At 34.1% G+C, this 15,245-nt stretch overlaps 2 protein-coding genes across 3 annotated transcripts; one reads left to right on the top strand and one right to left on the bottom strand.

Moving 5' to 3' along the window:
- Nucleotides 1-5,775: 5,775 nt before the first annotated feature.
- LOC108483512 (trifunctional UDP-glucose 4,6-dehydratase/UDP-4-keto-6-deoxy-D-glucose 3,5-epimerase/UDP-4-keto-L-rhamnose-reductase RHM1-like) lies at nt 5,776-9,146 on the top strand. Of its 2 annotated transcripts, none has more exons than XM_017786958.2 (3): nt 5,776-5,966; nt 6,732-8,299; nt 8,375-9,146. In XM_017786958.2, exons 2-3 carry the CDS (start codon nt 6,740-6,742, stop codon nt 8,816-8,818), a joined length of 2,004 nt encoding a protein of 667 aa, XP_017642447.1. In that variant the 5' UTR covers nt 5,776-5,966; nt 6,732-6,739; the 3' UTR covers nt 8,819-9,146. The 2 variants fall into 2 exon arrangements, with proteins under 2 accessions (XP_017642447.1, XP_052877481.1); XM_053021521.1 differs by lacking the exon at nt 5,776-5,966 and adding an exon at nt 6,204-6,308.
- A 470-nt stretch (nt 9,147-9,616) lies between these two features.
- On the bottom strand, nt 9,617-14,245 carry LOC108483707 (zinc finger BED domain-containing protein RICESLEEPER 1-like). Its single transcript, XM_017787261.2, has 4 exons — nt 13,922-14,245; nt 10,214-12,202; nt 10,048-10,122; nt 9,617-9,971 (listed from the first exon to the last, which is right to left on the bottom strand). Exons 2-3 carry the CDS (start codon nt 12,174-12,176, stop codon nt 10,067-10,069), a joined length of 2,019 nt encoding a protein of 672 aa, XP_017642750.1. The 5' UTR covers nt 12,177-12,202; nt 13,922-14,245; the 3' UTR covers nt 9,617-9,971; nt 10,048-10,066.
- Between the last annotated feature and the right edge of the window lie 1,000 nt (nt 14,246-15,245).

The raw sequence follows: 15,245 nt of genomic DNA, 5'->3' as shown, positions 1-15,245 counted from the left end.
TTTTAAAACCAAAGCTTTAAGGACTAAATCTTAAAAGAAAAACCACATAATATCAAAATAACCATATTTCAAAATCATTTGAGGAATTACGAAATAACATCTAAATCTTAAGCATGTAAATTATCAAAACCTTTCATAGTATTTTTGGACTCCAATTTCATTTAAAATATGCTGACTAAACTGCAAAGAAAACAAAACAACTCATAAACACTTAGCGTGCCACGTCATAATGATGCGATCACCACGTCGCGACATGAACTGGGAGGGGCCTCTTGTCACGACGATGCGACAATGGGCAACCCAACGTTAATCCCTCGTCGCAACGTCATTCCAACATCATCGTGACGACGCTTGCATTTTTTACAGAAACAACTAACAACTTGCAATTGTCAAGTTTAAACTCTACCTAACATACCATTTTGTGCATTTAGACCTATTTCTTAATTTTAACAAGTCATATTACATACATACATACATCAATCGAAACATACTCAAATACATTATAACAATCAATAGAAAAATTTGACCTTTTAAGCTTATAGTTAAAAATTCAATTATTCAACATATCAAATCAACATATCATGTATTTCTAAAGGTCTTCTATGTTCATTTTATACCATTTAGTCATTTTAAGCATGCCAAAACTCTCAAGCTACAGTTCAAAGCTTTATATTTCCTTTCATCCATATTTCATGCAATATAAACACTTAGACTTCAACTAAAACATGTCATGCATCAACAACATCATTCACAAGCATCAATAGAACGCAAACCAATATTCAAAGTCCTCAACAAAAGTTCAAAAAGTCCATTCTTACAGTACCAACAAGTGAAGTCTATTCCCATAAAACCAATCCACATTGCCTTTATTTAAAGAGTTCAAAAACTTCAACATATACTCAGCCACTATGCCTTAAATGGATCACTTTGCTTGCCCACTTCCTGCTCCTCAGTAGAATTATTTCTCTACAAAATATTGAAACACGAGTGTGAGCTTTACAAAGCTAAGTGAATGCTCAAGATTGCTATAATGAACCACATTATCCAAGGTTAATAAAAAGCATAATAGTTCATAACACTTTTAAGCATGATACAAACAATTCAATAATGATATATTGGCTATTTGTAACTTGCAAAACATTTAGGAAAACACATTTCACTGGATAAACGGATCTCCTTATATCACCTCACTATTACTAAAAAAGTATAACATGTCCCAAATAAAATACAGCACAAAGCTAACACTCTCTAACACATCAACATATCCCAATGAATGGAGTCAAGACTCAACATTCCCTTATATCTCCAACATGTCCCATATATCAAACACATGTGTGAGTACTCAAATCCTATGACATATCATCTATATTCGATAATTCAAGAGGTCACAAGGCCAACATATCAATTTATACACAAATATTTACTATCTTATGCACATTTACACTTGTACATATTCAACATGTTCACAACATTATCTCATTAACTTTTAATGCACTTTCAAGCAACATGTATAAAAACATCATCAAGAATCAGAACCTAACCTTGATTGAGGAAGGAAAATGAATTGAAGCTTGGGTTCCTTGATAATCCTTCAAAGAAGAATGAGAAAATTGACCAATAAATTAAGAGTTTTCTTAAAATTTGAGTATTTGGGAGGTGAGAAAATCAAAATGACTTGTTGTTTGGAGAGAAAAATGCATAGATTTGTGTTTGGCAAAAATTTCAAATGAAAGGACAAGGGAGAGAAGAAAAGTGAGTGGGGTTTTAACAAATTAGATTAATTGCTTTTGGGCAACTCTCAAGTTTGACCCTTTTAACAAATTAGTCCTCTTTTAATTAAAATCCTTTTTTTCTTAATTATTTCTAAATCCATATTTTTTTAAAAATCGTTTTAAAAATATTAGGCCATCAATTTTCAAAATTAATTTTGGGATCCAAATTGGATACATGTATGTTTGTCTTTATATGGTTTTCGATTGGATACCCTGTCCACTAACCCGAATTTACTAGACCGAATTTTGGGATGTGACAGTTTTCTTTATTATTTCAACTTTTCTTCAATCTCCCTCATAGTTTTTTACTTTTTCTCAAAAGTTTTCCAATTTTCTTTCTCACCATTGGAGTTTCTCTTATTAGCCAGGTATATATCAATTATTTTTTCTTCTTTGTCCTCATACTTCTTCACTTGACAAAAAAAGTACTGTTTTTTTTTGTTGCACCAGATCCAAGTCTTCGTATTAGAGAATGGATGACAATTTTTTTTAAATTTCTCCGGTGCTGCCATAAAGGCCGGTACCCTGTAACGCCCCAATTTTCGGGAATTCTGTGAATGTTGACAAAATTTCATGCTTTGATTTTGTCATTTGTGAGTGAAATTATGAAATAGGACCTATGTGAAAATGTTTGAAAATGCTATAGGCTAAATTGAAGTGGCCAAATAAATAGGAGTGCAAAATAGGAGGATTTGCATGATAAACCTCCCATTTTACATGAAGTGGCCAGCCATCATGTTGTTGTAGACAAAATGTACACTTGATATCTATAATTTATGGTACAAATTGATACAAATTGATAATGGGTTAGGTAAATGTTCCATGACAATGGATTAGGTAAATATTCCATGATAATGGGTTAGGTAAATGTTTCATGATAAGAATTACATGTCTTTTGTATTAAAGAATTAAATGGATGAAATATGAAGTTTTATTAAAAGAAAAATGGGTTAAAAGAACAAAGTTTTGTCCATCTTTGTTCATCATAGCTGAAAGTTAGAGAAGAGAAAGGAGAGGAGAAAGCTCTTGAGTATTCGGTCATTAGGAGGAGGAAAATTGAAGGTAAGTTCTTGGTACCTTGCTTTTATTTTGAGGTTCATGAGTTCTTCTTGATTCTACCTTAACTCTTGAAGTATATTTTGATTTTTGGTTGTGTTGTGAGCATTTGGTCATGAATTAAAATGAAGGAAATGGTTGTTGTTTCATGTTCTTTTGATGAAAAATGGAAGATATGTGAAGTTGAGCCAAACAAATGAGCATGCATGTGCCTTAGATGCTAAAGGGAAATCGGCTAACATGTTGTGCTTTAAAATGATGAAATGGAGATTATGCTTAAGTAAAATCATAGATATGTGATGATTGATTGGTGATATACATGTTTAAATAACAAGCATGCAAGTTAGGTGTGAAAGAGTGATTTGGTAATAAATCTGCTTGGGACAGCAGCAGTAACGTGACTTTGGAAAATCACCATAAATTGTGGGAGATGAATTAGAAGCTGAATAAATTATGTAATTAAAGCTTAATGAGTCTAGTTTCAAATGAAATAAACTAGAACATATTTTGAATTCTGTACAATGAGAAATTTGATTCGTAATGAAGAGTGGTCAGATTAGTCAAACAGTGAAACATGGGAAACTTTGAGAAAAATATGGTATTTATTGACTAAACCAAAAATTCTGAAAATTTTATGGATAGAAGATATATGAGTCTATTTTCAGGGAAAATTAACGGAACTTGATTTGGAGTTTTGTAGCTCCAGTTATAAATGATTTAGTGACTGTTGTTCAGGAAGACAGCTTGCAGTGAAATTATGATTATGTGGTAAACATTGACAAAAATTTGTTAATGAGTTGCTTATTAATTTCTTATAAGCTCACTATGATCTGTAGGTGTGGTTGGCCGAATATTGTAAGGGGTTAATATGTAGTTTGTATTTGAATAGTTAGATTAACGTGTTAGTAATCCAATTGTAGGCGGTTCGTGTGTGGATCTCGTCAACATATCGTAAAGAAAGCAGTGTGTAACTAACACCCTCTTTCTTAGTCTAGATCGGCAAAAGTCGAAAAGTCGAAATGCTTGAAAGCCGGTATTTTGTAGATTTGCGAGTGTGCGAATGCTCGTGAGGTAAATCGATTAATGTTTTTGGTAAGCTGTAATGTTTGGACTGCAAAGTGCATGATTTCTGTGCCCTCGATATTTTTGGGCTTAATGGGCCAAAATTGGAATGATGGGCCAACGGGCCCAATTCGGTAAGAACCCTCGGTAGTGATTCTGTTAGTACGTGAAAGGTAGGAATATGCATGAAAACCCTAAAATAGATAAATTACTGAAATATCTTTAAAAAGTGGAAATTTTACAGTTTACCCACAGGAGATAAATTAGAAATACCCCTAGGGTTAAATTGACCTAAATGCATGTTTGATTGTTGTTATTTCTTGCATGCCATGTTGTTATTATCGATGCATGGGATGGGATATTGACGGAGGAAGTCTTGAAAGTGGCTTGTCCACGTCTTGGAGGCTTTGCCTCAATTTATTGATAATCGAGCAGCAAGGTGCAAGCATGAGTGTTGAAATTTGGGTGGGTTGAGCTATTCCCACATGGAGTGTATGGCTGGTACGGTGGAGTGTAGTGGTTGGTGGGTTGAGTAGTCTCCCAAATGGGCTTGCATATGTTTCTTGATGTTGCATGTATTTTGAAATGGGCCTATGGGCCATCTCATTATCTGAATAAGGGCTAAGGCCCGGTTTATTATAATCTGAAAAGGGCTCTAGCCAGTACCACTGTTACTTGAATGGGCTTAGGCCCAATGGGCTTGAGTGACTTGGGCTTTGAATGGGTTTTCCTTACACATGAGTTTCCCCAAACTCACCCTTCTTTAACCTTGCGGTGAGTCTTGATGTGGGTGACTTGGAGCCGGAGGGATTGAGTGGCCATTGTGAACACTTTTGGGTTTGAAAAAGAGACTGGTTTTCTTAAGTTATTTTAATTACTATTTAAGTTTTGGGTTGTAATAAGGCCATTTTAACTTTATTTTCTTCTTTGATTTTACGAGATTATATTATTTTAAACAACTTTAAATTGATGGATAATAATAATTCAAATGGGCTAGACTTAGGCACGATTTCAAAACGATATTTTTAAATAACACGATGACACGAATATTCAATTTACCAAAGATAACCACTCAAAGAAATTTCAACTTGTTATAACCAAGTGTGGCAATGGATGTGGACATGTCTAGGATTGGATCCAATCGGAGAGCTTGGTACTTAAGCAGCCTTCATGGCTCACCTCCTCTGTTATGGATACCTACCTGGTGCCCAGCTTTCATTCACTTTAACCTATAATGAAATTATCTTTTAAAACACTAAAAATGGAACACGGGTTTTTTTGACTTCAAAGTGGCATGTCGGATTCGGCCTTAACGTCTGGGCCGGGTTTGGGGTGCTATATACCCATTAAAAAAATCATTTTTTTAAAAATATCGGTATCGCCAAAAAGAATTGAGGCATCAAAAAATATTTGACATGCTTTTAAAAAAATAAAAACGACAGTGCCGCCGTTGTCATTGACGACATATTAAAATATAATTTTTTTTCTTTTTCCCTCATAATATGAGTATTTTAGCATGACATGTATGTATATTTTTATTGATGCCTCCAATGTCAACAATGACACTTGAAGAAATTATTATTATTTTAAACAGGGCAATGATCAGGTACTTGTTAGGGGTGGTGTCACCAATGATAATAATGACACCGAAACTTACTATAACACATAGGTCTTTCTTATATATGATTTTACAAGTGGATCATTTTCGTAAGTAATAAAACATTTTGGGTGAATTAAGAAAAAAACCAAGTATAATGTATCAAATTTATTCCCCTTAACCCCTACCTATATTTTCCATAAACCAAATTTGAGCCACCAGTAAAAAGGAATCACCGACTAAGGGTATTTTCGCCCTTTCGCCCATGTTCATGGCTCTCCTTAACTGTCTCTCTTAGTTTGCAGAGCTACCTATATATCTACACATATAAATGAAGTCTCCTCAATTTCCCTCTCCGTCAAAGATTCATCTCCCATACTCTAAATTTCTCTCTTTTCCTTCTTCTATCAAAACGTTCTATCTCTGTAATTTTGTTTTCGATTGCTGTATCTGGATTTTGATTGATTTCTCTCCAACTTGTAAGTTAAAAAAGTTCTCTCTTTTTCAGTGTCATTTGTTGGAAAGATCAAATGTGATCCATGATCGTGTTTGTTTGGAAATTTGGTGTTCGTTTTATTGATTGAGGTCATTTTATGATTTGGGTATTTCTTAGCTTTCTTAGATCTGTTATTAAAGGAAATTTTATGTCTTGGATTGGATTACTATTTTTGCTGCTACTTTGGCTACATTTATTTGCTTATTAATTGGATGGATCTGGACCTCTTTCCCTTGCTATACATACTGGAATTGGATTTAAAAAGATTTGACTTTTATTTTCTTAACACATTCTAAGTAGTAATCTTTTGTTTGTATTGGATCTGGTATTATGATGCTGTTATAAACTTCTTGATCATTTTCTTCTTTGTTTGTTGAACTTTGATTGCAATTATTGACTATAAAAAAAAATGGGAATTTTAGATCATTTTTATTATTTGGATAATGAAATGTTTGAATAATGCTAGGCAAATTCATACAAAAACAGATTAGAAAACAATATGGCAATGTGATTTGATTTCACTGTATGATATGATCCACCAATGCTCCCTGAAGATCTGTTTTTAAGGTTGTTTTTGCTTACATGTATGTTTGTCTGTATATGGTTTTGGACTTGTACATGTAATACATAGTCCTAGATTCTATGTTTACGTTTTTGTGTATTTGTTTATGCAAGTTGGTGATGATTTTTATTATATTTTTTCCATACTTCTGAAGTTAGGTTGTATACTTCTTTTGTTTTTTTGTAGAATTGAATATGGCTTCTTATAAACCCAAGAATATCCTGATAACTGGGGCTGCTGGGTTTATTGCATCTCATGTTGCCAATCGGCTTGTTCGGAACTACCCTGAGTACAAGATTGTTGTACTTGATAAGCTTGATTACTGCTCAAACACAAAAAACCTCCTTCCTTCCAAGTTATCCCCAAGCTTTAAGTTTGTGAAGGGGGACATTGAAAGTGCTGATCTTGTTAACTATCTTCTTATCACGGAGTCTATTGACACCATAATGCACTTTGCGGCACAAACTCATGTTGATAATTCATTTGGGAACAGTTTCGAGTTTACGAAGAACAATATTTATGGCACTCATGTCCTACTTGAAGCTTGCAAAGTCACTGGTCAGATTAGGAGGTTCATCCATGTTAGCACCGATGAGGTTTACGGGGAGACGGACGAGGATGCAGTTGTTGGAAACCATGAAGCTTCCCAACTTCTCCCAACAAACCCATATTCTGCAACAAAAGCTGGTGCTGAAATGCTTGTTATGGCATATGGGAGGTCATATGGATTACCAGTAATTACGACCCGTGGAAACAATGTTTATGGTCCCAATCAGTTTCCGGAAAAATTAATTCCCAAGTTTATCTTATTGGCAATGAGGGGGAAGACTCTTCCAATTCATGGGGATGGTTCTAATGTGAGGAGTTATTTATACTGTGAGGATGTTGCTGAAGCATTTGAAGTCATTCTTCACAAGGGTGAAGTTGGTCGTGTTTATAATATTGGCACGAAGAAAGAAAGGAGAGTGATTGATGTAGCCAAAGATATATGCAAACTTTTCTCGATGGATCCTGAGACAAGCATCGAGTTTGTCGAAAACAGACCGTTCAATGACCAGAGGTATTTTCTTGATGATCAGAGATTGAAGAACTTGGGATGGTCCGAGCGAACTGTATGGGAAGACGGGTTGAAGAAGACCATAGAATGGTACACTCAAAACCCTGATTGGTGGGGTGATGTGACTGGTGCGTTGCTTCCACACCCGAGAATGTTGATGATGGCTGGAAGTACACACTTCGATTCCGAGGACAGCAAAGAGACATCATATGTAAGTGGTCCCAATCAGACCCGAATGGTGGTTCCAACCCCCAAGGGTGGTAGCTCTCCCCAAAAACAATCCTTGAAGTTCTTGATCTATGGCAGGACCGGCTGGATAGGTGGTTTACTTGGTCAGTTATGCGAGAAACAAGGTATTGCCTTCGCATATGGAAAAGGACGCTTGGAAGATCGTTCATCACTCAATGCAGATATTCAAAATATAAAGCCGACCCATGTGTTTAATGCTGCTGGTGTTACAGGCAGACCTAATGTTGATTGGTGTGAATCTCACAAAACAGAAACAATTCGTGCCAATGTGGCTGGTACTTTAACCTTGGCAGATGTTTGCAGAGACCATGGGCTGTTGATGATGAATTTTGCTACCGGGTGTATATTTGAGTATGATGCTGCACATCCTCAGGGCTCTGGCATTGGATATAAAGAGGAAGATAAACCCAATTTCATTGGTTCCTTCTATTCAAAAACCAAGGCTATGGTAACTACTTTGGATATCTTTCATTTGATCCTAGTTTTGTTTGTGTGCTCATAAACTATCTCCAATATTTTCCAGGTTGAAGAGCTGTTGAAAGAGTATGACAATGTCTGCACCCTTAGAGTTCGAATGCCAATCTCTTCTGACCTAAACAATCCACGCAACTTCATCACCAAGATTTCACGCTACAACAAAGTGGTCAACATTCCCAACAGCATGACAGTCTTGGACGAACTTCTACCGATATCGATCGAGATGGCAAAGAGGAACTTGAGGGGTATATGGAACTTCACAAACCCTGGGGTTGTGAGCCACAATGAGATCCTCGAGATGTACAAGACTTACATTGACCCCAAGTTTAAGTGGGAAAACTTCACATTAGAAGAACAAGCCAAGGTGATCGTTGCACCCCGAAGCAATAACGAGATGGATGCATCCAAGTTGAAGAAGGAGTTCCCTGAGTTGTTGTCAATCAAAGAATCACTGATTAAGTATGCCTTTGAACCGAACAGGAGAACCTGAGCTTATTAAGCAGGTTTCAGCTTATAGATCCTATACTTTCTGCACCTAATATTTTATGACCGGGAATATCTTTTAAGCTTCACTCTTTTGCTACCGTTATCTTCCACCAAATTAGTTTACTTGAGCTACAAGGTATTAACCTATGTTGCTTAGACTACATGTCCAATCCATATTTTGAAGTATAAATATCTATGCTCAATACTCAGATTTGAGTTCTGTAGGTATCAGGTCAGGTGTACTATTTTTTGTATTTTGTTAGTTGAATTTTTTCGGCTTTTAACACTCTTGTACTGGTTTCTAATGGAAGATATTGCTTTATTGCATAAAATCTGATATTTCAATTTCTTTTTCTATTTTCAATATTTTTTTTCTCTTAAGAAATAAAAGAAACGATAATACTATGCAAGTTGCTAACTTACTATATGCACTTAATATGACTGGAAAAAGAAAATCTTAAACATTTATTTTGTGTATTGCAATTGCAATGCAAACCATTCTTGTGAAAGTCCAATTTTGTTCAAAAAAATGTTTTAATTTTACATTTAAAAACACTACTAGCCTTTTAATTTTAAATTGTTAAACCAAGAATGCAAAGTACAACAGCCCATTTAACTTGGTCGAATAATACTTAAAACTCTATTTTTAAACTAAAAAGTAATTTGCTTAATAATTATATTTCTCGAATGTTTAATTCAATGATTAACATATAATTTCTTTTATTAAAAAATTGTGGGGATTCAAATATTTTTTCTTCAATATTATATTAATTTAAGACAAATATTATATAGAGTACAAATGTTATTAGAGGTATCTATAAATTAGATCGCTTTTATGAGTCGGTTTAAGGTATAATAAAATAAAATTTGATTACATATATCTTAACTATTAACTTAAAGTAAAATAACTACATAAACCATAGCAAATAGTTGCTTGAATTGGGGCTTTGCTATATAAACATTTGGTTCTTATTATCCTACAAATGTACATTCAATTTAAGCTCCTAAAGGAAGAACTATAATACCGTAGCCACATTGAAACACCATTATCAAATATAAAATAACAGCTTATCCAATTTTTTGATTATGACCCAAAGCTCAAGTGCTTCAATGCAATCAGATGCAATCTTTATTAGCTTAGGAAAAGATCCATGTACCTTGCATGAGAAACCCATCAAAATAAGGGCACTTGCAAAACCAGCAACATAGGAAAATAATTTAACAGAGGCTTACCAAGAAGGGGAGGATTGGATCAATTTGCTTCAACGTAAAGTGGTAGAGCATAATGACTTGACGATGGTGTTGCATCTATTACGTTGATAACAGTAGTATATCATTAGAGATGTATAGAGAATTAGAAATGTTTGTTTAAAGAGATAAAGTTGAATAAGACACGCACCATCAGATTGTGTCCTTAACCAATCTCGTGTGCATATCAAAGCCTGTTGAGTATCAGGAGGCAGTGAACTTTGATTGCTATCAAGCATCCGACCTCCAGCATTGAATGCGAACTCCTGTGCAATGGTTGACATAGGAGTTCCTAGAACATCACGTGCCATCATCGACAAGATTGGATACCTTGGTGTGTGAACTCTCCACCAATTTAAGATATTGAAGTCACAGTTACGAGGAAACACGGGCTCATCTAAATATTTTTCCAAGTCCGATATTGCAGTTTGGCTCTGAGATGTCTCATGGAGGAATTTGTCGAAGCCCTTTAGTCTATCTCTAGTATCATTACTACTGCTAGGTAAGCTACTGCCAGGCAAAGCTGAACCCTGATCAATCAAAGTTGAGCAGATAGAGTATGCATTAAAGAGTTCCTTGATACCATCAGATGCTTCTTTGATTCGTTCTAAAGCAGTACTGCCGTAAATTTGGGAATAGTAATACTCAACCAGCTTCATCTTGAATCGGGGATCTAAGATAGCTGCTACTGCCAACGCTAAACTGCACTTGCTCCAATATTTATCAAACTTGGCTTTCATCTTTGTTGCCAATGAACTAAGAAAAGCATCCGAGCTCTTGCACCATTCAATCAATTGGATGTGGACGTGACAAATTTCAGGGAAGTATATATTTGCAGTAGGACATTTGTTGCTGGAGAAGACATTAATGATTTCAATCAATAGTTTCAAACAGCTGACAATGGAACTTGCCCGTTCCCACTCTTCATCACTCAAAGCAAAATCCGGATCAAGCTCTGGCAAGTGATGGAACACATTCCTGTATTCTACAGCAATCTCGAGCATCATGTATGTTGAATTCCATCGTATAGGATAATCAAGAACTACGATCTTGTGGTTGTCAATTCCTTGTTGCTGGGCAATCTCATTGAACTTCCCTAGTATTGATTGTGAACTTTTAACATATTTAACACTTCCTCGAATCTTTTGGATCACCACTTGGAGAGCTTCAATGGCATCTTGAGCAATTGAATTTAAAACATGTGCAGCTGAGCGCACATCTAATAATTGCCCATTGCTTAAACGTGGCCTGCTTTCAGAAACCTGATCTTTTATTCTCGAGACAATGTCATCATTAGTCGAACAATCATCAAATGTCATGGCAAACAACTTACAGTCTATGTCCCAATCCATCAGACACTTGATAATTACATCTGAAAGCACGTCTTCGGTATGAGAAGAATCAAGTGTTAAGAAATTAAGAATCTTCTTTTGTAGTTTCCATTCATCATCAACATAATGCGCTGTCAAGCATACGTATTTAGAATTCTCAGGGGAAGACCACATCTCAATGGCGAGGTTAATTCTGCCTTGCAATTTACTTAACATATCATAAATTCTCTGCTTCTCCTTCATATAAATTTCCACACAAGACAGCTCAATGGTGCTATTATGGACAACATCAAACAATGGCTGCATATTCTTGACAAATACCTTGAATCCAACTTGTTCAACCATGGCTAAGGGGTAGCCATGTAATATAATCATGCGGGCAAGATCTAACCGACTTCTCTCTGGGTCGAACCAACTGCTTCCAAGGTTGAAAGCTTCATCCTTTCTCTGGTCCTGCTCATACTTGACAATAGTGGGCTTCATATAGTCCTCCTTTCTTTGCCCTTCATCGTAACTGATATTTGCAATGGTAAGGGTATTTTCTTTTTTCCTTCTCTTTACTGCAAGTAGTTGGGAAACATCATAGTTCGATCTTTTCAAGCACCGCATTAAGTGATTTCTCAGATGGGTGGTTCCACTATTACTCGATCCACTTAATTTCTTGTTGCAATGAACACATACTGCGTAACATATGTCGGCTTTCTTAACCCTTTCAAAGTGGTTCCACACAACAGAAGTCAACCTCTTTGGTTTCTTAGCAGTGGATTCATTAGCCACTTCCATTGCATGGGCTCAAGATGAACCAAAGCCTGCATATTTAACACAAAGTCATATGACAACATAGTTGCCTTTTGAAAAATAAAGAAAATACTTCACAACACAAATTCAGGATGAGAAACATCATATGTGGAACAAAAGAATCATTGAATATTATCAAATAATCCTAAAATGCAAGCGTAATTATATCATTAGGTGTTAATAAAAATTATATTGAATATCAATAATAGGGAAAAAAAATGTGCTGCAACATGCAAATTGGTGTAGCTTTAATAGCATTTTAGTTGTCTTCAATCTTGTAGAAGAAAAACTATATTACAAATTTGCATCTAGGATAAGTTGAAGTGCAGAAAAAAAAAAACTGAAACTTTAGGAGAGTAGAGAAATAAACAAAACCGCAGGAGAGAAGTTACACGATGTGAATTCAATATTTAATTGTTTGGATTGCAAACAACAGACATATCGAGAAACCATGAGTTTACATGCAATAAGAGCCTGTGAACATGATTTGCCCCCCACCTCCCCCCCCCCCAACAAAAGATATATATATTTTTACTGGAAACGTCAAACAGAATTACATTATTTGCTTCCAATTTCTTCTCAAATCACCCCTCCGCCCCCCAAAAAAAAAAACAACCGCCCAAAAAAAAAAAAAACAACACTCAAGCATACACTCTTCAAGAGAAATGAAAAGTAGGTTACGAGAGAATTACTAGTGATGATTTATTTTCCCTCTTCACTTCTATCTTAAATCTGCTATCAAATGAAAATAATTTCACAAAATCTCTCTATTGGACCAGTGTCAATAAAAAGACACGATAAAGCGGAAATCATGTTCAAATTGATAGTAACATATCGGTCATCTTCATTTTCAATAACTCAAATCCGAAAATTAGGAGAGGCTCTAAGCCACCTTGAGGCAAATGTTTTAATCATATCTTAGTTCTTTCTCTATATAAGTATTTAATACGAGGCTAATAACAACAAGCCAAAGGAAGAACTCATAATAGAAAAGCTTAAGAGTTCGGGATTTCGTCCAGCAGGTACCAACGGAAATTAAAACTTCTTTAGCTACCCTCTTTAGTTACTTGGAGAGATATTATTTTCCAAATTAGCATGTTTCCATTGTAATCTATAAACTCTTATTCAACTAAACAAGCAATTCTTTTTTTTTTTTCCTGTTGGAATGATATTTATCTAGAGCTTTTACAAGAACATATGGATTATGACCCTTGATAAAAGAATTAAACACACAAAACAATATTTTAAAAACCCACAAACTACAGAAAAAAGAAACAATTAGAAATGAAATACTTAAAGAAGCAAACTTTTAGCCAAATTCGTAAAAGAAAAGAAAAGAAAATGCTCTAAATTATAATAAATATTATGAAGAAAACAATATAAACCCAACAGAGATGAAAATGTAAAAGCTACCAAAATCAAACACGATTGAAGATAAACAATTCTAAAAAAACCCAAACTTTTAATTAAATTCTTTTGAAAAAAAAAAAGGGTTCTTCTAACGAATTAAACTCAAATATAACAAAATCCCAACAAAAGTAAACGCTAAAAAGCACCAAATTTACATTCAATTCAGATAAATAAAACTCAATAGACCAAGCTTTTAAAATTAAAATTAAAACCCATCAAGAGAAATTTTTTTATTTAACATAATAACAAAGGGGTTCAATCAAAATTCGAGTAAATAAGACACATAATATTAAACCCAGAAAAAAGAGAGGAAATTCTACCCAGATAACCAGATTGTTTAGCAGAGAAAAAAGGCTTAGCTCCACAGGTTGGTCCAACCGGATGATCCGAGAAGGGTATTAGGGTCTGGATTCTGTTGATTACAGACAAAAAAAACAAAATGAGAGAGGGAGAGAGTGGATCGGAGTTTGGACTTTGGATTATGGAGGAGAGTTTGGGTCAAGATCCGAATAAGAGTTTGGGTGGATCTGTTGCTGAAAGACACTTGTTTATTTAGGGGGAAACCAAAAACAGCCCCTATAATTTGTTATGTTACCTGGATAACAGCCCATTTTTTTCTTAAAATATACTCCAATTCCCTGTACTCTATTCACATTTAGTCCCATTTTATCTCTAAGAATTTAGTTCATCTATTTTTTATTCCATTAAATTTTTTTTCTTAAATTTGTTGAGTTAATATTTTGAAATAATAATAATAGGAATAAACTCATTTCATAGCCACGTAACAATATTGCAATCATCAAATTTTTTTTACATGGCTAAAAAGAAAACATCACATAATTTTGATTGACTGAGTCTTAAATTGATTGGCATAAACATAATTGCCCGTATAAGAAGACATAGGTTCGAGCACACTACAATACATTCGTTCTCTTATTTTAGGGTCGGAATGAGCTATAGATAATTTTAAATATTCTATAAAAAGGAGATAATGTATTTAGTTGAGTTTACAAGAGAACTTAATATTTTCAAAACTAAATTTAATAATTTTCAAACTAAGATAATTATATATACTATTTTTTCTGTCCATGTTTTAATTTTTTATTTTAAATAAAACCAATAAAATATATATATATATATATAGCGAGATTTGAACTCATACTAATTAGATTAATAATCTTTTAAACTTACCTTTTAACTAAAGTTTTAGTTTACTTGATTTTATTTTAATATGTACAATTTAATATAATTTTTCTTTTATTGTCTTACATAATTCATTTGTTATTATTAATTAGTTTTAAATATATATGTATTATAATTGTTTTTAAAACATATCTATGTGTTTTAAATATGTGTTTTTCATGTGTATTTGCTTGTGATAGAGTTTTGACATTTTCTATTTTGAAAAAGAACTTAATTTAATATATAAATGTAATATAAATTTTTGGTGGAAACCAAGCGTGTTTGGACCAATTTTATTTATTTAATATATAAATATATAAAACGCTTATGTAAAAAGAGGTCATCTAAAATTTTGCTTAATAAGAAAAAGGAATGGTGGGGTGAAAGGAAAAAGGAAAAAAATGTGTACTTTTTTTTTTTTTTGGCTTAATGTTAAAATCTTGGGTAAACTATGCGCAAGGT

This window comes from Gossypium arboreum, chromosome 11 (genome assembly GCF_025698485.1).
Source record: "Gossypium arboreum isolate Shixiya-1 chromosome 11, ASM2569848v2, whole genome shotgun sequence".
Taxonomy (NCBI): Eukaryota; Viridiplantae; Streptophyta; class Magnoliopsida; order Malvales; family Malvaceae; genus Gossypium; species Gossypium arboreum.
Note: the sequence above shows the minus strand (reverse complement) of the source record. Positions and strands in the feature narration are given on the sequence as shown.

Excerpts from the sequence above, each read along its gene's own strand:
- LOC108483512 (XM_017786958.2), top strand. The coding sequence starts at position 6,740 with ATGGCTTCTTATAAACCCAAGAATATCCTGATAACTGGGGCTGCTGGG. Across the intron at positions 8,300-8,374 it reads ATTCAAAAACCAAGGCTATG|GTTGAAGAGCTGTTGAAAGA; the intron begins GTAACTACTTTG and ends AATATTTTCCAG.
- LOC108483707 (XM_017787261.2), bottom strand. The coding sequence starts at position 12,176 with ATGGAAGTGGCTAATGAATCCACTGCTAAGAAACCAAAGAGGTTGACT. Across the intron at positions 10,123-10,213 it reads GTTAAGGACACAATCTGATG|ATGCAACACCATCGTCAAGT; the intron begins GTGCGTGTCTTA and ends TCAACGTAATAG.